We start from the raw sequence: 20,795 nt of genomic DNA on the forward strand, positions 1-20,795 counted from the left end.
ACCTTGCCCACACCTGACAGTTAAGTGGAAGGCCCCTGTTCATCAGAACCTGCCATGGCTCAGTGAGGCCTGCTCAGGACGCCAGGGCACAGTCCCAAGGGAGAGGGCCCAGACCTGCCCGCAGGTGTGGACACAGGGTGTCGGCCCAGCATGTCCCACATGGGCCCCTTTGCCTGGGGCCTCTGGCGACAGGTCCAGGCCTCTCCCCGCCCTCGCCTCGGCCCCTGCCCTGGCCTCGCCCACACCAGGAACTGGGAGCGCGGCTTTCTGTGCCAGTCCTGCCGTGCCCCAGGCACTGGGGGCTGGCCGTTCCCTCACCCCCTCACTCCAAACCGGTCTGTCCAGCCGTCCACCCCAAGGAGGGGAAGCCTCCCGCCCCACCTCAGGCACCCCAAGAAAGCCAGAGTCCAAAGGTGTGTAAATAAAAGGGGGAATTTACTTGGAGATGGGGCAGACACAAGGAGGTCACGTGCTGCGGTACCAGGGAGCAGTAGGCTTTCCGGGGCTCAGGCCTCCCCGGCCGCCTCGGGGTGCTTCTGCCGCAAGTGTTTGTCCAGAGTGGCTCTCAGGCCAAAGGGCACACGGCAGTGGGGACACTCGAAGCGGGTGCTGCCAGGCGTCATGCCGTGCATGCGGCGGTGGCGGTTGAGCTTGCTGCTCTGGGCACAGGCGTAGTTGCAGAGCTCACAGGTGTAGGGGCGCTCCCCGGTGTGCGAGCGCCGGTGCACCGTCAGGTTGCTGCTGTTGGTAAAATGCTTCCCGCAGAACTCGCAGCTGCCCCCGGGCCCGCGGCTCTTACCCGCTGACTTGGGCATCTTTTTGGGTGATGCCTTCTGGCTGTTGGCAGGGTTGATTCTCTGTTCTGTGGTGATGGTTCCCCAGGTGTCTCCACCGGGGCCGGCTTGAGCCCCACTGCCAGGAGCCCCGGGTTCCTGGACACCTGCTGTGGCGGCGGCCCCAGCCCCCTCACCACCGTTGCATGGGAGGGTGCTGGCGGGAGCAGCGGCATGGGCAGCTGGCTCCGGAGGGGCCGCAGAGGCCTGCTCCTGGCTGGTGTCGGCCATGAGGGGGCTCTGGGGTGTCACCTGGCGGTGGGTCTTCTTGTGGCGGTTGAGCTTGCTGCTCTGGGCGCAGGCATAGGGACACTGGTCGCACGCATAGGGCCGCTCGCCTGTGTGTGAGCGCATGTGCACCTTGAGGTTGCTGAAGGAGCTAAGGGTCTTCTGGCACACAGGGCAGGTGGGGCTCCTCCGGGTGAGCCCACTCCCACTTGCTTGGGGGCTCTTGGCCTCAGCTGCTGGCCCCACCACTGCCGACGCGGCTGCGGCCACCTCGGCTAGGCCCAGCAGTGGGGCCTCCGGGGCCTCTGATTCCGTTTGGTAGATGGACAGTCCATGGTCCCACTGGGCATGGCGCAGCAGCTTCCAGGCCATGGTGAACTGTCTGCCGCAGCGCAGGCAGCTCAAGGTCTTCAGCTCCTCTCGTTCTGGCAAGAAAAAGAGGCAGAGTATTAGTGCTGAGGGGTAGGAGTCAGAGGGGCTGCAGCTCACAGCTGCCAGCTGGATACCTTCTGTGGGACAGGCACTCCTGCAGGGGCCAAGGACTTGGCAGTAACAAGACACACACACCCTGGAAGGACCAGGAAGCTGATGCTTAGAGGACGGGCAGAAACGAACCATCTGTGGAGTGGGTGCTGAGTACCTGAGGATTCGCGCTTGAAAACCATTCCTTTTTTTGAGACAGTCTCGCTCTGTTGCCCAGCCTGGAGTGCAGTGGCATGATCTTGGCTGACTGCAACCTCCACCTCCCCAGTTCAAGATTCTCCTGCCTCAGCCTTCTGAGTAGCTGGGATTACAGGAGCCCGCCACCACACTTGGCTAATTTTTGCATTTTTAGCACAGATAGCATTTCACCATGTTGTCCAGGCTGGTCTGGAACGCCTGACCTCAGGTGATCCACCGCCTCAGCCTCCCCAAATGCTGGGATTATAGGCATGAGCCACTGCACCCAGCCTAAAACCATTCTTTTTAGACAGTCTCTCTGTCACCTGGTCTGGAGTGCAGCTTACCACAACCCTCACTTCCCAGATTCAAGCTATTCTTATGCTTCAGCCTCCCAAGTAGGTGGGATTACCGGTGCCCCTGACACACACCTGGCTAATTTTTGCATTTTTAGCAGAGATGGGGTTTCACTATGTTGGTCAGGTGGGTCTTGAACACCTGGCCTCAAGTGATCTACCCGCCTCAACCTCCCATCCCAAAGTGGTGGGATTGAAGGTGTGAGCCGCTGCACTGGGCCATGTGTTGGAAAATCTTTTACAAAGTTATGTTAATGCAGTGAGCAATTCGTACATGCTAGGTGCTGAGCAATGGCTCATAGGCCAGCTTTCCCTCAGGAAAGGAAAATAAGATCTCCATTTTCCAGGCAGGAAAACTGAGGCACAGAGGCATTTCCCCAAGGTCACAGAGCTTGGAAGGGGTAAAGGTGTGATTTCAATCCAGACTCCTGGCAGAGGGGGGAGAGGGCAGAACAGAGGCTTGCTTTTTTTTTTTTTTTGAGACAGAGTTTCGCTCTTGTTACCCAGGCTGGAGTGCAATGGCGCGATCTCAGCTCACCACAACCTCCGCTTCCTGGGTTCAGGCAATTCTCCTGCCTCAGCCTCCCGAGTAGCTGGGATTACAGGCACGCGCCACCACCATGCCCAGCTAATTTTTTGTATTTTTAGTAGAGACGGGGTTTCATCATGTTGACCAGGATGGTTTCGATCTCTTGACCTTGTGATCCACCCGCCTCGGCCTCCCAAAGTGCTGGGATTACAGGCGTGAGCCACCGTGCCTGGCCCAGAGGCTTGCTTTTTTAAAGAGACAGGGTCCTGCTATGTTGCCCAGGCTATGCTTGAACTTTTGGCCTCAAGTAATCCTTTGCCTCAGCCCTTCAAAATGCTAGGATTACAGGCATGAGCCACCATGTCCAGCTGGGAACAGAGGCTTTCAAATTAAGATTTTTGGTTTAGGCCTGGGCGTGGTAGCTCACACCTATAATCCCAGCACTTCAGGAGGCAGGCGGATCACCTAAGGTCAGACATTTGAGACCAGCCTGGTCAACATGGTGAAACCCTGTCTTTACCAAAAATGCAAAAATTATCCAGCTATGGTGGCATGTGCCTGTAATCCCAGCTACTTAGAAGGCCGAAGCAGAATTGCTTGAACCTGGGAGGCAGAGGCTGCATGGAGCTGAGATTTCACCACAGCACTCCAGCCTGGGTGACAGAGTGCAACTCTGTTCCAAAAAACATTAATGATAATGGAGACAGCTACTGAGAAGGTTCGGTGGTCACTAAGTAAAGAGGCAGGAGTGACCTGGGTCCCCCACCCTCTGCATGGATCTCAAATTGAGAGCCCCAAACCTGAATTTGGATTTTTCTCTGGACCTTCGGGGTACTGTTAGTGGACACTTCCCAGGTGAACTAGCCTTTCCGTTCTTCAAATTCTAGAGTCTTGGATGGGGCAATGTTCGTGATTCAACCAGTCCTCCGCCAAGAGCACAGGCCTGGCCTGCGTTCAAATTCAGACTTCTCTGCTCCCTAGTTGTGTGACCTTGGGCAAGACAGCCCTCTGTGAGCCCCAGATGCTACAATTCAGGGACCCTAGAGGTCACCTCCCTTTCAAGGGTGGTTGTGTCCCCGCTTGGGGAATGGATGAGAGCGTCGGTCCACATAAGCTCTCAAACAGCAGCGCCTGTGAAACCAAGGTGCCCATTCTCCAAGCCCTGCAGTGTTTTGTTCCAGCGATTCCATCACAGCCCCTGTCTCCCCCATCAGGCCACTCTCCCTGCTCCAACTCTAAAGCTGATTCAATCAGTACAAGCCCCTCTTTCTCTTTCTCACCACCAAGACCCTCCCTGGCCCAACCCTGAATAATTCCGCTTCTCAAATGTCCCAGGAGGAAAAGGGCCAGGGGGCTGGAAATTAGGTTTGAATTAAGCCCTGCAGCCCACACTGACCAAAAGCTCAAGCACCACGTGAAGGATTTTAATTCCCTTCCAAGGAGGAACCCAGGTGTCCAGCACCCGGGAGCTCACTCAAACCAGGGGATTCCCAGGCCGCAGGGATGGGAGATTCCATCACTGAGGGAAGCCAGAAGCCCCTTCCCTGGCTACCAACCGCTAGCTGTACCAGCATCTCAATCAGAAGTGGCAGACAGGAGGGGGGTGGCAACCTCCCCATTCCAGCTGGCCTCCACTCCCCCTCCCCCCTGGCCGCTGCCCTCCCCAGAGGTCCCCCCTACTGCCACCCTGGTCCAGCCACCTGGCCAGTTATTTCTGGCCAAGGGGAAGGAGAAGTGAAACCAGGTTGGGGGTGTGTGTGGGGGGCAAATCCCCAGGCTCGTTTTCTGGGGCTGGCCACACCCTGTAGGCGGCAGTCCTTCCCTGCCCAGCCTCCCCCACCCTTCCTCCCACCACCACTAGTCCCTGCCCTAGGACGGGCAGGCCCTGGCCACGCCTAAGCTGCACCCGATGGGACGCGAGAAAGGGGAAGTAGTGCTCAGTGCCCTGCCGTCCAGCCCAGCCCTCTCCAGCAGGAAGCCCAGCCCTTGAACTTGAGAGGGGGACTGCACCCGGCTTTACTCACCTGAGCCGTGGCTGGGGCTGGGGCTTCTGAAGAGCTGACAGCCCAGCTTCTTGTGGTCCATGAAGGCAGTGATGGCCTCCAACGGGAAGGTCTGCAGGCAGCGGCCGCAGGTCAACAGATCTGGGTGTTTGTCGGTCCAGGGCTGGCGGTCTGCAGGGAGGAAGCGAGTGGTGAGCCCGGGGTGGGGCCAGGATGGGGGGCTGAGGGTGCCGAGGAAGAGGGGAAACCGAAGGTCAGAAGGGAGCCTGGGGGACAGGACGGGGCGAAGGCGAGAAGGCAGGGCGAGGGGGCCCATGCCCAAAGGCAGGGGTCCCACCCGAGGGTCAAAGGTAAGGGAGGCTGGGCTCAGAGCCCGGGGCGGGGTGCCGGGCCCTCACCTGGAAGGTTCGGGGTCAGCGATGTCCACAGGGTCCACGGGTTCCGCGCGCCGAGGGCGAGGAGGGCGGCCCCGGCGGGCTTGGGGTCAGGGGAGTGGTGCGGTTCGCCTCCGAACAGCCCCGCCGGGGACACCTCCTTCGGGGAGAAGGGCCCCAGCCTTGGTGCCTGTTGGGGCGGCCCGTCCGACTCGGGCTTCAGTTCGATGACGAGGTCCTGCATTTCCATCTCGTCGTCTGGGTTGGCGGTGGGCGCGGGGTCTACTCGGCGGGGCGCGCTGCCGGCCTTGCGGCGGGACATGAGTCGCGGGCCTGGCGAGCTGGCGGGCGAGCGGTCGGGCAGGCGAGCAGGCGGAGGACGCACGAGCGGAGGACGCGCGGACCGTGCGCGCTCAGGTGAGTGACTGCAGCGACCCGCCGCGAACTCTTACACGTGCTGGCCGGGCCCGTGGCTCCGCCCACCGGGGCGGGACTGATGGGAGGGGACCGAGCCGCCCTGCCCGCGGCCTAACTCAATCTAGGCAGTGCCCCTTGCCTTTGGCTTAGTGACCAAATTTAATCACACCGAGTTCCCACAAGGCATTGAAACAGCTATCCCTGATCCCATTTTAGAGCGAGTGAAACTGAGGCAGGATGCCCACACACACCCTCAAGGGAGAAGATAGTCGGTCACGTTTCTTATTAGATGCCCAGTAGTAATCTGGGCTATTTCATTAAACGCATTACAGTAAAAATTCATTTTGCAAGCATTCACTGAGTGCCTCCTGTGCCTCAGGCTGTTTGAAGCACTGATACAGCAGGAAACAGACGATAATCTTTGCCTGCATGGAGTTTAGACGGTGGGGGAAGACACTATAAATATAATTATGTAAAATATAGATGGCCCTTCTTGATGACCAGTGCCCTGGAGCAAAAGAAAGCTGGAAAGGCGGACACGGTTGCTGGGATTGAGGGATTCCATCTTCTCCCCTTTGCTGGGAAAGGGCATGGGGAAGCTGAGGCCGGAGGGAAGTAAGGAAGCCAGTCAGTGGACCTGGGCATTGAGGAATTAAAAGGAAAGGGAGGGAGGAGCAATATGGGCTGGGGGTTGAGTTCAGTAAAAAAATGGGAGCAGATCCAAGTGATCTTTTGATCACTTCAAAGTCTTTTGGTTTTCCTGAGACCGGAGCCTTGGGAGGGTTTTGAGCAGAGAACTGTAATCATACACACCAAATCTGTTCCTAGACCAGAAGTCACCCTTAAAACCAAATGGCCAAGCAGCTCACCTGCCTCCACTCTGCCTCCTTGAGCTCCCCTCCCCTAAGCAATTCTCTCTGCTCACTGTTTGAAGTGGCATTGACACCCTGCCCCACCCTCAATCCCTGATGAGTATTCTTTTCTTCCGGGCACCGACTGCTTGAACTGCTCCAGGACTGTCCTCTCCCCTACCCAGCACCAGCGCCCTGAGGTCAGGGCCAGAATCTGTCCTCCCCCAGCTGTGCCCAGCCCAGATGCTGATTTCAGATGCTGATCTCTTGGAGTTCTGCATATTGTTATTCAAGTCTGGGCTCCATTGTCCTCCTGAGAGCAGAGGGCCCTGACCAACAGTATCTAAAGTAGCCCCACCCTGCTGAAGGCCTTGCAAATTACACTCCATGACCTCCATCTGTCCCCAGTTCCCTCTTGGATCTCACTTTCTCCATCTGTCAAAGGAGGTAGGGTGGGTTGCAACTAGAGCCTTATCTGAGGTCGTTTCTTCTTCAGTGCCACCTCCTCTGATCACCCTTTTTTAAAAAAATAATTTTTAATTTTTTTTTTTTTTCTGAAATGAAGTCTTGCTCTTGTTGCCCAGGCTGTGTGCAATGGCACGATCTCAGCTCCCTGCAACCTCTGCCTTCCGGGTTCAAATAATTCTTCTGCCTCAGCCTCCAGCAGCTGGGATGACAGGCACTCAGCTAATTTTTGTATTTTTAGTAGAAATGGTTTCACCATGTTGGCCAGGCTGGACTCAAACTCCTGACCTCAGGTGATCTACTTGCCCCAACCTTCCAAAGTGCTGGGATTGCAGGCGTGAGCCACCAGTTTGATCACTTTGATCAAACTCTGAAGGATCTTGTTTACTTATTTGCTCGTTTTACCCTATTCTGTCCCTTCTACCCTACTAGAATATAGGTGCTAGGAGGCAGGATGGGAGTCTGTCTTGTTCATAAATACAGCCCCTGCTCGTTCATAGTTAAGTCAACAAATATGTATTGAGCACCTACTATGTGCCTGACGGTATTCTTTCAACAGCCGTTTGCAGACCACCAAATTGTGTACCTGGCACTTGGAGATCTAGTGGAAAGCAGAGGCCCACAGGATCTCTGCATAAGTAGGACCCCGCATGGAGAAAGTGAATTCTGACTGGAGTAGGGAGGTTCATATTTCCAGCTCAAGGCCACAGTTTTCCCCTTTGTAAAATGGGACTGCAGGGAGAGCTGGAGGACAAAATGACCGCCACTGATCCAGCCCAGCTACCTTCTTGGTATGCGGCATCTGAGACCATGATCTCCAGGTTTCCTGTAGAGGAGCGGGGGTTCCCAGTGGAGGCGAGGGGTAGGAGTGCTTATGTGTAGGGGGACGAGGATGCAAAGATCGAGCTCTGCCCTTAATCCGGCCGGGAGGAAGTCTTCCCCTCTCTGAGCCTCAGTTTCTTCCTGCTGAAAATGGGCATCCCGGATGCCCCCAACTTGCAGGCAGGAAGAGCGGACCAAAGTGCCCCGCAAAGCTGCGCGCCGGGTGGCGACCCGAGTTGTGCTGGCTTCCAAGCCTGCGAGCCAGCCCATGACCACGTGGGGCGGTAGCGGCGGCGCGGGCGGAACCCAGGCTCCGCGGCTCGCTGCCTGCCCGGGCTTCTGCAGCTGGGGCGCCGGCGGAAGTGGGGGCGCCAGTAGCGGTGTACCTCGGTGAGTGCAGAGTGGTGAGGGGGTCGCCAGCAGGTTCCCTTTCCCCGGCCTCAGGTCTGGACGCCCACCCCGGTGCAAACGGCCGGAGTGACGCGAAGACGCAGGGCCGCGCCTGCAGCTGCGGCAGGAGGGACGTTCTTGTCCCCAGACGCCCGCATCAGGGACTCTTTGGTCCCGGTCACCGGCAGCGGAATGTCCCACGCGGGTGGGGTGAGGAGAAGGGAGAAGTCGGAAAACTCCCCCTCGGGAAAATAATACATGGCTATGATAACAGCAGCGTCGGTGGCAGTCATCCCGCTTTACCTGGAGCGGAATCGCTCGCCGCGTCTGAGTCTGGAGGTGGGAAGAACGTCCAGTTCGAACGCCCAGGGCGGAGTGGGGAGTGGACGCCTGGGGGTCGGGAGGACCTACTTAGTATAAGAAAAGGTTAGCAACGGGTGGTCAGGGCGGAATTCAAAGGAAACTGACCGGCCCCAGGGGAGAAGGGGAGGGGAGAGATTCTGTGCTTGGGATTCTGACCGCTGGGGTGGCCCTATTTAGCTAATTTGCATCAAGATGCAGCAGACGACGGTATGTGTGTGTGTGTCTGTGTCTGTGGACACATCAGCACCTTGGTTAATTAGTTCTGGAGGCTTCTCTGTTAACCTGATAACTCGGCTGGTTCCCCACTCTGGCAATTGTGAAGAATTGGCACAATGTTTGTCCACTGAGCTGATCTCATCTCTGGAGCACCGAGGCCACTGGGAGGGAGGTCTGGGAAACCCCTGCCCCTGCCATTGATCCTTTAAATGTTGGGGTCTTGAATCTGACAGACTAGTTTCTCAAGCCGTGGGGGATGGGCTTGGGAATTTTTTCCTGAAACCTTCAGAAATCCTTGCCTTGGAGACTGAAAAGATAAAGGCTTCTGGGGCCAGGTCACCAGGGAGAATGGATAATGCCTGCCTTTGCCCTCCTGGGCACGCCCTGTGTGACCTTTCTTAAACCAGTTTCTTATCAGGTCACACCTTGGCGCCACAACTTCCAAGGGCTCCCTGGGCTGGTGGAAAAAAAGTCTGTCTTTCTGCGTGGGACAGGGGTGACGGCCCGAGTTTTCTCCTTTTCCCCACCCTCCAGCTTGCACCAAGGAAATTACTTATTTTTATTTTTATTTGAGACAGAGTCTCTGTCATCCAGGCTGGAGCGCAGTGGCGTGATCTCACTGCAACCTCCATCTCCCAGGTTCAATCGATTCTCCTGCTTCAGTTTACTGCGTAGCTGAGATTACAGGCGTGGGCCACCACGCCCAGCTAATTTTTATTGTATCTTTAGTAGAGATGGGGTTTCCCCATGTTGGCCAGGCTGGTCTCGAACTCCTGACCTCAAGTGATCCTCCAGCCTCATCCTCCCAAAGTGCTGGGATGACAGGCCTGAACCACCATGCCCAGCCCATTCATTAATTCTCATTGGTCTCTGTGACAGGCAGTGTTCTGGGAGCTGGACATCTAGCGGCGGAAAAGCACCGTGGCCACCTTGAAGCTCACGGAGAGGAGATACAGGGAACCGAAAGTGCAAGGGGCCAGGAAGGCATCGCGCCTGAGGTGGGTAGAGCAAGCGAAGTACAGCACGAGGGTGCTGGCAGGATCCAGAACTCAGAAGGTCAGGAGGGCTGTGGTGAGGACTCTGGCTTTTTCTCTGAGCAACACAGAAGCCACAAGAGGGCTCCGAGCAGAGGTGGGATGTGATCTGACTCAGGTGTTAACAGGGTGTGGGGTGCTGACTGTTGCGGGTGAAGGTGGAAACTGGGGGACCCAGTGAGGAGTTGACTACAGTACTCCAGGCAGGAAGTGTCCATGGCTGCAGCAGGGTACTGGCAGTGGATGAGGTGAGAAGTGTTAGGCTGTGAATGGAAAAAAAAAAAAAAAAAAAAAAAAAAAAATATATATATATATATATATATATATATATATATATATATATAGTTTTGTTTTGCTTTGTTTTGTTTCTTTGAGACAATCTCACTCTGTCGCCAGGCTGGAGTGCAGTGGCGCTATCTTGGCACACTGCAACCTCCACCTCCTAGGTTCAAGCTGTTGTCCTGTTTCAGCCTCCTTGAGGTGAGGGCCACCACACCCGGCTAATTTTTGTATTTTTCTTTTTTTTATTTCTTTTTTTCGAGACAGGGTTTCACCTTGTTGGTCAGGCTGGTCTCAAACTCCTGACCTCAGGTGATCTACCCACCTTGGCCTCCCAGAGTGCTGGGATTACAGGCGTGAGCCACCGCACCTGGCCAAATTTTGTATTTTTAGTAGAGACAGGGTTTCACCATGTTGGCTAGGCTGGTCTCAAACTCCTGATCTCAAGTGATCTGCTCACTTCTGCCTCCAAAAGTGCTGGGACTACAGGTGTGAGCCACTGGTCCTGGCCTTATACAGTTTTTTTTTCTCAGCCTTTCTTTTTTATGACTTTCATATTTTTGAAGAGTCCGGGTTAGTTGTGCTGTTTTTGTTTTTCCTTTTTTTTTTTCTTTTTGAGATGGAGTCTTGCCCTATTGCCCAGGCTGGAGTGCAGTGGCAAGATCTTGGCTCACTGTAACCTCCGTCTCTGGGGTTCAAGCAAGTCTTCTGCCTTAGCCTCCTGAGTAGGTGTGACTACAGGCGCATGCCAACATGCCTGGCTAATTTTTGTATTTTTAGTAGAGATGGGGTTTCACCATGTTGGCCAGGATGGTCTCGATCTCTTGACCTCGTGATTTGCCCACCTCAGTCTCCCAAAGTGCTGGGATTACAGACATGAGCCACCGTGTCTGGCCTCGTTTTGTTTTTCCTAAGACAGGGTGTCACTCTTGCCCAGGCTGGAGTACAGTGGCATGATCATAGCTCACTGCAGCTTACAAGAGTATGTTATCATGCCTGGCTAACGTTTTTTTTTTTTGAGAAGGAGTTTCACTCTTGTTCCCCAGGCTGGAGTGCAATGGCAAGATCTCGGCTCACTGCAACCTCTGCCTCCCAGGTTCAAGTGATACTCCTGTTTCAGCCTCCCGAATAGCTGGGATTACAGGTGCCACCCACCACACCCAGCTAATTTTTGTATTTTTAGTAAAAACGGTGTTTCACCATGTTGGCCAGGCTGGTCTCAAAGTCTTGATCTCAGGTGATCTGCCCACCTTGGCTTCCCACAGTGCTGGGATTACAGGTGTGAGCCACTGTGCCCAGCCCTAATGTTTTTTATGTTTAGTAGAGATGAAGTCTTACTGTGTTGCCCAGGCTGGTCTTGAGCACCTGAATGCAAGTAATCCTCTTGCCTTGGCCTCCCAAAGTGCTGGGATTATAGGCGTGAGCCACCACGCCCATCTCTGTTGTCCTTGTTTGGTAGAATGTCCTTCAGTTTGAGTTTATTCATAATTATATCCAGGTAATCTATTTTTTGCAGAAACACCACAAAAGGCTGGGCGTGGTGGTTCATGCCTGTAATCCCAGCACTTTGTGAGCCGGAGGCTGGAAGATCACTGGAGGCCAGGAGTTGAGAGCCTCAGCAACTGAGACCCTATCTCTTTAAAATTAAAAGAGAAAAAAGAAATAGTACAGAAGTGGTGCCCCATCCTTCTTAGTGTCCCATTCCTGGAGCTGTTGGCTCTAATCACTAAGTTAAGGGGTATATATCAGGTTTCTACCCTATACATTTCTGTTTGCGCTTTACAGTGAATGAATAGCTTGTGCGTCTGTTGAGACTATGTAGCTACCTTAGACTTCATCAAACTCTCATCCACAATTTTTTTTTTGGACAGAGTCTCCCTCTGTCACCCAGTCTGGAGTGCCATCTTCGCTCACTGCAACCTCTGCCTTTTGGGTTCAAATGATTCTCCTGCCTTAGCCTCCCGAGTAGCTGGAACTACAGGTGCACGCCACCATGCCTGGCTAACTTTTGTATTTTTGGTGGAGACAGGGATTCACCATGTTGGCCGGGCTGGTCTCAAACTCCTGACCTTAAGTGATTTGCCAACCTTGGCCTCTCAAAGTGCTGACATTACAGGTGTGAGCCACCACACTGGCCCTATCCACACATTTTTGCGTCTGTTCCTTTTATATTTTACTTGCTGGTCTACAATAAGGAATATGTTTTCCTTCTCTTCCTTGTTTATTCATTTATTATCAGTATGGATTCTGGATTTCTGTTTTATCTAGTGGGTGATAATATGTAACTATCATTATTGTATTGTTCAAATAATTCCGTATTTGGCCACTGGGAGCCCTTTCAAGCTAGCTCCTGTGTAAATGGGAATCTATCTAAAAGATAGAATTTCCTGATGGATTGGATGGGTTGTATGTGAGACAGAGGAAACTGGGGTTTGTTCTTTTTTTAGAGACAGGGTCTCACTCTCACCCAGGCTGGAGTGCAGCGGCATGATTATGGCTCACTGCAGCCTCCATCTCCTGGGCTCAACTAATCCTTCTCCGTCAGCTTCCTAAGCAGCCCAGCTAATTTAAAAGAAAATTTTTTTGGCTGGGCACAGTGGCTCACGCCTATAATCCCAACAGTTTGGGAGGCTGAGGCAGGTGAATCATGAGGTCAGGAGATTGAGACCATCCTGGCCAACACTGTGAAACCCCATCTCTACTAAAAATACAAAAAAAAGGCAGACTCGTGTGCCTGAGGAAGGAGAATCGCTTGAACCAGGCGACTTTTTTTTTTTTTTGGTAGAAATGGGGGTCTTGGCCGGGCGTGGTGGCTCAAGCCTGTGATCCCAGCACTTTGGGAGGCCGAAAGTGGTCTACTAAAAATACAAAAAATTAGCTGGGCACGGTGGCGTGTGCCTGTAATCCCTGTAATCCGAGCTACTTAGGAGGCTGAGGCAGGAGAATTGCCTGAACCCAGGAGGCGGAGGTTGCGATGAGCCGAGATCGTGCCATTGCACTCCAGCCTGGGTAATGAGCGAAACTCCGTCTCAAAAAAAAAAAAAAAAAGAAACGGGGGTCTTGTTATATTGCCCAGGCTGGTCTCAAACTCCTGGCTTCAAGTAATTCTCCTGCCTTGGCCTCTCAAAGTGTTGGGATTATAGGCATGAGCCACCATGCCTGGCCGGGTTCATCTTTTGGCAAATATTTATTGCCTAGAAGTTGAGATAAAGCTATTATAAAAGCAGACAAAAGCCCTTGACTTCATGGGACTCATGTTTTTGTGCATGTGACATTTTATTTCTGATCCAAGCCACTGGGGGGCATTGGCACAGATTTTAGGAAGGGGATTGGTTTGGGACAGGTGAAGTGGAGCTGCCTGTTAGACCAGCCTCTGCTTCTACTCCTCTTTCCTCCTTTAGCTCCATGCTTACCATTTAATCGTTTCTTGTCTCTTTTCTTAACCGCCAAGACAATGCAGACTCCAGTGACCATTCCTGTGCCTGTGCTCCGGCTGCCCCGGGGCCCTGATGGCTTCAGCCGTGGCTTTGCCCCTGATGGACGGAGAGCTCCTCTGAAGCCAGAGGTTCCTCAAATCCAGGAGTGCCCCATAGCTCAAGAATCCCTGGAATCCCAGGAGCAGAGGGCCCGAGCCGCCCTTCGGGAGCGATACCTCCGAAGCCTGCTGGCCATGGTGGGTCGTCAGGTGAGCTTCACATTGCACGAGGGTGTGCGTGTGGCTGCCCACTTTGGAGCCACCGATCTGGACGTGGCCAACTTCTACGTGTCACAGCTGCAGACGCCCATAGGTGTGCAAGCAGAGGCGCTGCTCCGATGTAGTGACATTATTTCGTATACCTTTAAGCCATAAAGACATTGTTCACCTTTCTGCTTGAGGCTAAGCCACTGTATCCCAGGCCTTCCAATGTTCCTGAGCCAGGAACTCTGGGCCCCATGGAGTTATGAGCTCCCGTGGAATTCTGAGCCAAGGTTTAAGCAAGTCTGGACTCCTGATACCACCTGGGTCTAATCAGCAAAATTCTGCAACTCTAGGAATTCTAAGATCCCATTGGAAGGAATGCTGTACCTCACAGAACTCTGAACTCTACAGAAATATGGGCTTGATGCTATTTCCTGAAGACCTGGGCATCGGGGTGGGGTGATAAGGAGGACAAACTGCACAGGGGAAGTTGTTTTATTAAAGAGATTGCAAAGTTCAGGCACCCTGAAGATACTCTCCCGGTGCTCCCCTCCTGCTAAAGAACCAGTTACCCATGGGCCGGGTGCCGTGGCTCAAGCCTGTAATCCCAGCACTTTGGGAGGCCGAGGTGGGTGGATCACGGGGTCAAGAGATCGAGACCATCCTGGTCAACATGGTGAAACCCCGTCTCTACTAAAAATACAAAAAAATTAGCTGGGCATGGTGGCGCGTGCCTGTAATCCCAGCTACTCGGGAGGCTGAGGCAGGAGAATTGCCTGAACCCCGGAGGCAGAGGTTGCGGTGAGCCGAGATCGTGCCATTGCACTCCAGCCTGGGTAACAAGAACAAAACTCCGTCTCAAAAAAAAAAAAAAAAAAAAAAAGAACCAGTTACCCCAGGAAAATTCGACCCCTGTTTTTATTTTCTAAATTAAGTATACCCACCGGGATGGAGTCATCTTTAAGGGATGGTAGGGTGATTATCCCAGGGCTGAATCCGGTGGAGCTGGGCCAAGTAGGACAGGAGCCCAGATAAAGGTGTAGGGGCTGCACAGCCACAAGTCTCCTGGAAAGGCTGGAGTTACCGGAATGCAGGGATTGGGAGATTCCGATTTGATTTCATTTTGAGTGAGGGGTGCTGTGTCACATGGTCGTGCCCAAGCGCTCCTCCGGTTGCCCCACCTGTGGTTGCTATGGAATGTTAGATTCACGGGTCCCCTCGTTGGAGGCAAATGGTCGGACCCCGAGCGGTGGCGCTCCTGATTAAAGGCCGAGGATTCGCGGTCAGGGTGAAACTTCTTCCCCTCCCTGTTTTTCTCCAGCCTTGTAGCGTGGCCGTTCACATCAGCGCTTTGCTAACAGCCCCTGTCACTGGTAACCTTTCAGTGCATTGTTTAAAAAGAAAGCCGTTTCTGCCCCCTTCTGCAGATACTTCAAGTTCAGGATGTAAGCGAAGCCTACCATTAAGTAAAGGTTAGGGTCGTTTCGTCTCAGTCGCGAAATTGCGGCGGCCGATGATGAACCGCGCCAGGAGCAGCCTCAGCAGCCATCCGTGGGTTCGGGACGCCGGCTCCGCAGAGGCCCGGACCTAGCTCTTAAGTTGCCTTGGCAACGACGCGGCTCGCTCCGCCCCAGTTTCCTTTTATGGTTTCAGCCCCGCCTCTCCCGGGTTGCCGGGTGCGCTAGGGAAAGCGTGGCGAAAGTGCGGCGGCGAATGTCAACCGTTGGGCCTGAGCCGGAGGGTGTGGCTTGAGCTCGCCCTAGTTCGTTCTTGCCTCGGTGACCCACCGGCCTTGTCACTCAGGATTTGGGTTGGCCTTTGGAGTATCTACCTTCTCCTAGGTTTAGTTTTTAAAAATCGCCCATGATACTGCTCATGGGCTCCTATTTATTTTAGCATTGTAATTTAAGTTGTATTTTATGCAACTCTACCTAGGTACAGAGAGCTGTTGATGTTAACTGCGGTGACTAGCCAAGGGGCCGAGGCTTTGTCTCCAGAGGATCCCTATCTGTCAGCATCCATCAACTGTACTTGTATATTGAATGCAGTTCCTATCTGCCTTTTGTTTCGACTTCTTCATGCCGTTACCCACTCTTCATCAGTCTAACCTCCATGTTTATATTTATTTCCTTTTGTTGAGCGAGCCTTTTCCCGGGTCTTGCTCAGTCTCCCAGGCTGGAGTGCAGGGGCGGGATCCTAGCTCCGTGCAGCCTCAACCTCCTGGGCTCAAGCGATTCTCCCACCTCCTAAGCAGCTGGAACTACAGGCGCCCGACACCAGACCCTGCAAATTTTAAAATATTTTTGTAGACGGGGCCTCGCTATGTTGCCCAGGCTGGTCTCGAACTCTAGGACTCAAGCGATCTTCCTGCCTCAGCCTCCCAAAGTGCTGGGATTATAGGCATGAGCCGCCGCCGCGAACCATCAGATATTTTCATTTCTATCCACTCCATTCCCTGGGCTCTTGACGAATGTGCGGAGCTGATATTCGTTATCTGGACTCAGGCGGGGAGGCGTGGGCTTAGCTTCGCGCTTGCGCGCTGCTCTTGGAGACGGCGTCTACTTCGCCCCGCCCCCATGGTCTGCAGTTCCGGCTCTGCAGATTCGCTGCTCACGTTTTTTTTTTCCGTGGCCCTTTCTGCCTTTTGTTTCCCTCTTCATGTCACCTGCGGGACAACTCGACCTGCAAGTCACTTAAATCGGTTTTCTGCGTCTTTTAGTAAGCGACGGGCTCGCCAGCCTCGAGCGAAAGTGTGACTGCGAACGGGCAGGCGCGCGCGGGGCTCGGCGGAGGCGCGCTTGGGCTCCCGGCGGCGACGACTACGACGACGAGGAGAGCGGACGGAGGCGGCGCCTGAAGCAGTGGCGGAGCCCATGCCCCGGGACGGCGGGCGGGCCGGGAGAGACAAGTCCGGGGCCCGGGGCATGTCCCCGGGGCCCCCGTGAGGAGGAGCCGGCGGCGGCTATGGAGATCCCGCCGCAGGAGGCTCCGCCCGGGCCGGGCGCAGACGACGACGTTGAAGAGGCCCCCGTTGAGGCCGGGTCTCCCAGCCCTGCCTCGCCCCCCGCGGATGGGCGCCTCAAGGCTGCAGCCAAGCGCGTCACGTTCCCGTCCGACGAGGATATCGTGTCTGGTGCAGTGGAGCCCAAAGACCCCTGGAGACATGGTAGCTACTGCGGGAGAAGCGGGGGCGGGCTCGAGGGGGACCCGGGGGTCGGGAGGGATCGGTGCAGAGCCCCGTTCAGAGGTGGCGTTCAATAGATTGCACCTAATGGCTAATTAAGGGGACAGTCGTCAGTTTAGAGTCGGAGGCTGTTAGAAGGTGGCCGTGGAGTTGGGAAGGTGAAAAGTATCTGGTTTCTGCCGCACCCCACCCACCCGAGACAAAGGAGGTGATCGTTTTAGGGTTTAAAACGATGAGCATTAAATAAAGTTTGGTGGTTTGTCAGATGGGGAGGGTGGCAGCCTTTGCGTTCGTAGTTCTACCAGAAAAGGAGAGCGAGAGCAGTAAAGGGAGGAGGAGCAGGTCAACACTGGCCCTGAAAGGGCAGTTGTAAGAGTTTGCTGGGTCTCTGAGGCTAAAAAGAGGTTAAGTTGCTGGTCTGCAAGCCTCGGGGCAGGGAGTGATCGTGTTGGTCACTTTCTTGGCTGGAAAGAGGAAGAATATAAACCTGAACTGTGACTGTGGAGAACTTGGTAAGCTCCCAGAAGAGGAGCAGGGCTGGTGGTCAATTTGTGGTTAGGTAAGGGAGTCAGAGGCAGTGTTGTTTTTTCTTTTTATTGTGATGATATCTCATTATGTTGCCCAGGCTGGTCTTGAACTTCTGGATTCAAGCGAGCCTCCCGCCTTGGCCTCCCAGAATGTTGGGATTACAGGCGTGAACCACTGCCTCCAGCTGCAGTGTGGTGTTAAGAAAAGCCAACGGCAGAAGGAAGGCTGTCAGTCGTTCAGGAGCAGAGGATGTTTGGGGCATGACTGTGGAAGGGTCTTCTTGTTCCTTCCTGAGAAAGAATGAGCCAATACTGGATGCATTGGCTCATTCCCATAATCCTAGCACTTTGGGAGGCCGAGGCAGGTTGATCACTTGAGGTCAGGAGTTCAAAAGCAGCCTGGCCAACGTGGGGAAACCCTGTCTCTACTCAAAATATAAAAATCGCCTGGGGCATGATGGTGTGCCCTGTAATCCCAGCTACTTGGGAGGCTGAGGCAGGGAGAATGGCTTAAACCTGGGAGGCAGAGGTTGCCGTGAGCTATCACAACATTGCACTCCAGCCTGGGTGACAAGAGCAAAACTCTGCCTCAAAGAAAAAAAAAGAATGAGAGGATGTTATCAAGTCAGGAGCTAGAGTTGCTGGCTATTAGCAGGTGAGAGAACTGAAGAAGTTTGACCACTTGAGGTGTTGGGAGAGGGGGCAAGCCCACTGAAGAGGGTCAGGTCAGTGTTGGAGCTGAAAGGAGTGTATTGGAGCCATAGGGCTGGGAAGGTGGAAGTTGCTTGGGAGATGCAGGGCAGTGTTGAGTTCATTTCGTGCTGGAGAAGTCTGTCAATCCTGCTAGGGTGGAGCCCATGAAGTGAGGGATTGGACTGGCTGTGGTTCTCTAGAAGCTGATCTCCTGGCCCAGGGTAAGGGGAGAAACTTTTGCCGGTCTGTGGACAGTGGAGGAAGTGGTGGCTTTGATGTGAGGGTGGGAAACGTGGTAACTGGAAACTGAACACACAGGGAGTCCATCATGAATGAGTTTGGTTACTTCTTCTTATTATTGTTTTAGATGGAATCTCCCTCTGTCGCCCAGGCTGGAGTGCAGTGGCATGATCTCGGCTCACTGCAACCTCCGCCTCCTGAGTTCCAGCAATTCTCCTGCCTCAGCCTCCTGAGTATCTAGGATTGCGAGCGCCTGCCACCGCACCTGGCTAAAAGTGTTTGTATTTTTAGTAGAGACAGGGTTTCACCGTGTTGGCTAGGCCAGTCTCAAACTCCTGACCTCAGGTGATCTGGCTGGCAGTGGTTAAATTAAGACTTTTGGGCTGGGTGCCATGGTTCATGCCTGTTACCCCAGCACTTTGGCAGGCCAGCGTGGGCAGATCACCCATGCCCAGGAGTTCAAGACCAGCTTGAGCAACAAGGTGAAATGCCATCTCTAAAAAAAATAGAAAAATTAGCCAGGTGTGGTGCATATGCTTGTAGTCCCAGCTACTTGGGAGGCTGAAGAGGGAGGATGACTTGAGTTCAAGAGGTTGATGGTGCAGTGAGCTATGATTGCGCCACTGAATTCCAGCCTGGGTGACAGAGATCCTGTCCAAAAACAAGAAAAAAAAAAGAGACTTTTGGCACTGGGAGCCAGCCAAGTCCTTGGGCTCTACGGCCCAGGGAGAGGTGGTTAGTTTGGGACCAGGGCACAGTCAGAATGGCCCCTGGCTATAGCATGGTATCCAGTTCAGAGCAGGAAGGGGAAAGACCTGGAGAGTCAGAACAGGGTGGTTCAAGAGCAGAGGCTCCAGGTCAGAGCCTTCGAGACCTCAGACTGGTTACCTAGCTCCTGAGCCTCAGTTTTCCCATCTGTAAAGTAGGTGGTAATACTCTCACCATGGGATTTAGGAGAGGGCTGGATGAAGTTACATATGGAAAGGAATCGGCTAGGGTGAGCGTTCTTGATGGCAGTCGTTGTTGGTCATCTTCGGGGCTGGTGTAGAGGAGCTCATGCGTGGGGTGGGGCCTGGATATGGCTGCCTCAGAGCTTCCAGGAGAGGAGGGCGGTCGCAGTGAGTGGGCCTGGAGTGAGTGGGGGGCGGGCAGGGGGATGATGGTCAGTTTGTGGACTGAAGGGTCGGGGGTAAGGGCAGCTAGAGAGTTTGGCACAGATTGGGCATGGGCGGGGGTAAAGTTTCTGGTCCGCAGGTTCCCAGAAAAGCTTTGGCTTTCGTTCAGTAAGCCACTTTCCTCTCCAAGCCTCTGTTTCTTTCTCTGCAAATGGAGGTGCTAATTTTTACCATGGGGTGGTTGTGAGGATGAAGTAAGATAGTCCTCATAGATTTCTGCCACATAAATAGCAGCCATCATCCAGGCAGATTTGTGTTTTGTTTGTTTTCACGAGCAGTCTTGAAGCGGCAGTGAAGGCATTGGAGGTCACGGAAGGCTGTCTGTCAAGAAAAGAGGGGCAATTGGAGCCTGGCTGGGAGGAGTTAGAGGAGTGCCAGTTGGTCTGTCCTGGGTAAGGGGTAGAGGGGGTGACACTCTCCGGGCTGGAGGAGGCTCTCATGACAGTGGTTAGAGAGGGGCAGTAAGGCCTGGTCGGGACTTACACTCCCATGGAGTCCGTGGGTCTGTGCTGCAGAGGTGATGACATGGGCTGGACTGGAAGAATTGGTCCCTCTTGGTTGAGGGGAGGGCTTGAGGAGTTGGCTTGGCAGTAGGGAGTTGGATGATCTTGGGCCTGGGCAGGGTGGGGATTGTCGGTGAAGTTGGTGAGTCTGGGCAATGGGATTTGCAGAACAGAAAACCCAAGGGTCTGGGAATACCAAAGAGAAGGGGATAGGCCTCGTGCTTGGGAGGACAGTGGAGGGGTTCACTGGCCATGGGGCTGGGGGAGGTGGAGGGTTCGCCAGGGTGTGGAAGAGGAATCGTGGTACAGAAAGTGGATCTAAGGGGAGGCCCAAGTGAGAGGCCAGAGGGTCTGGAACTGGGGGACTGCAGGGAGGAGTTGCTTGGTCTTGGAACAGAGGTGGGAGATTTGTTGGCATCAGTCTTGGAAGCTGTGGGAGGGATAGGGGTTGTCGTTTGAGCTGTGGACCTAGTGGAAGGGTGGCATGACCCCAAGGCCAAGGGGTGACAGAAGAGCTGATGGGTTTGAATTGGGGAGACTCAGTCATCTGGAAGCTGTTGTGGCGTGCTCAAGATGGAGCACTGCCTAGGCTGGGGGTGGAGGAGCACCCCCGGGCGGGGAGAAGCAGCAGTGGAGGTGCCGAAGCGTAGGGGCCTCCTTCAGCGGAGCTTCGCCCCTGGGGCTGGAGTAATGGCCCAGCTGGGAGCTGTGGGGGGTGTCTATCTGAGGGCAAGTGCTCCCTCAGGCCCTGCAGGGGCTGGGGGGGATGGGGATTCCTGGAGGTGAGGTGATCTGGAGGAGGGGGATTGTGAGGGAGGGTCTTGAGCCTGCATAGGCTCCACCTTCCTGGCTCCCCACCTCCAGCAGTGGCGTTCCGCTGACCAGGGCTGCTGTTTGCTTATTGCAAATGGCCATCTGATGTTCTGTTGCATGCTTGTTTTCTTGGCCTTGCTGGAATGGGAGAGCAGAGACTG

At 54.3% G+C, this 20,795-nt stretch overlaps 3 protein-coding genes across 12 annotated transcripts in view; 2 read left to right on the plus strand and 1 right to left on the minus strand.

Moving 5' to 3' along the window:
* Window positions 1-414: 414 nt before the first annotated feature.
* On the minus strand, window positions 415-5,406 carry ZNF296 (zinc finger protein 296). The gene is made up of 3 exons (XM_035286546.3): window positions 5,008-5,406; window positions 4,631-4,780; window positions 415-1,486 (listed from the first exon to the last, which is right to left on the minus strand). Exons 1-3 carry the CDS (start codon window positions 5,303-5,305, stop codon window positions 507-509), a joined length of 1,428 nt encoding a protein of 475 aa, XP_035142437.1. The 5' UTR covers window positions 5,306-5,406; the 3' UTR covers window positions 415-506.
* GEMIN7 (gem nuclear organelle associated protein 7) lies at window positions 4,546-16,358 on the plus strand. Of its 9 annotated transcripts, XM_078360126.1 has the most exons (4): window positions 8,431-8,679; window positions 9,387-9,505; window positions 13,272-13,505; window positions 16,219-16,358. In XM_078360126.1, exons 1-4 carry the CDS (start codon window positions 8,484-8,486, stop codon window positions 16,219-16,221), a joined length of 552 nt encoding a protein of 183 aa, XP_078216252.1. In that variant the 5' UTR covers window positions 8,431-8,483; the 3' UTR covers window positions 16,222-16,358. The 9 variants fall into 9 exon arrangements, with proteins under 9 accessions (XP_078216256.1, XP_078216257.1, XP_078216255.1 ...); XM_078360130.1 differs by lacking the exons at window positions 8,431-8,679; window positions 16,219-16,358 and adding an exon at window positions 4,546-4,800 and having other exon boundaries at window positions 13,272-14,029; XM_078360131.1 differs by lacking the exons at window positions 8,431-8,679; window positions 16,219-16,358 and adding an exon at window positions 4,546-4,740 and having other exon boundaries at window positions 13,272-14,029.
* The window catches only part of PPP1R37 (protein phosphatase 1 regulatory subunit 37), a 53,248-nt gene continuing 48,763 nt past the window's right edge, over window positions 16,311-20,795 (plus strand). For both annotated transcript variants that reach the window (XM_035286545.3, XM_054249660.2), the window contains exon 1: window positions 16,311-16,665. In XM_035286545.3, coding sequence (XP_035142436.1) covers window positions 16,464-16,665 — 202 coding nt within the window. In that variant the 5' untranslated portion in view covers window positions 16,311-16,463. The remainder of the gene's footprint in view (window positions 16,666-20,795) is intronic.

This window comes from Callithrix jacchus, chromosome 22 (assembly GCF_049354715.1).
Source record: "Callithrix jacchus isolate 240 chromosome 22, calJac240_pri, whole genome shotgun sequence".
Lineage (NCBI taxonomy): Eukaryota > Metazoa > Chordata > Mammalia > Primates > Cebidae > Callithrix > Callithrix jacchus.

Excerpts from the sequence above, each read along its gene's own strand:
- GEMIN7 (XM_035286547.3), top strand. The coding sequence starts at position 8,484 with ATGCAGCAGACGACGGTATGTGTGTGTGTGTCTGTGTCTGTGGACACA. Across the intron at positions 8,680-9,386 it reads CCGAGGCCACTGGGAGGGAG|GCAGTGTTCTGGGAGCTGGA; the intron begins GTCTGGGAAACC and ends TCTCTGTGACAG. Across the intron at positions 9,506-13,271 it reads AGGAAGGCATCGCGCCTGAG|ACAATGCAGACTCCAGTGAC; the intron begins GTGGGTAGAGCA and ends TTAACCGCCAAG.
- ZNF296 (XM_035286546.3), bottom strand. The coding sequence starts at position 5,305 with ATGTCCCGCCGCAAGGCCGGCAGCGCGCCCCGCCGAGTAGACCCCGCG. Across the intron at positions 4,781-5,007 it reads GCTGACCCCGAACCTTCCAG|ACCGCCAGCCCTGGACCGAC; the intron begins GTGAGGGCCCGG and ends TCCTCCCTGCAG. Across the intron at positions 1,487-4,630 it reads CAGCCCCAGCCACGGCTCAG|AACGAGAGGAGCTGAAGACC; the intron begins GTGAGTAAAGCC and ends TTTTCTTGCCAG.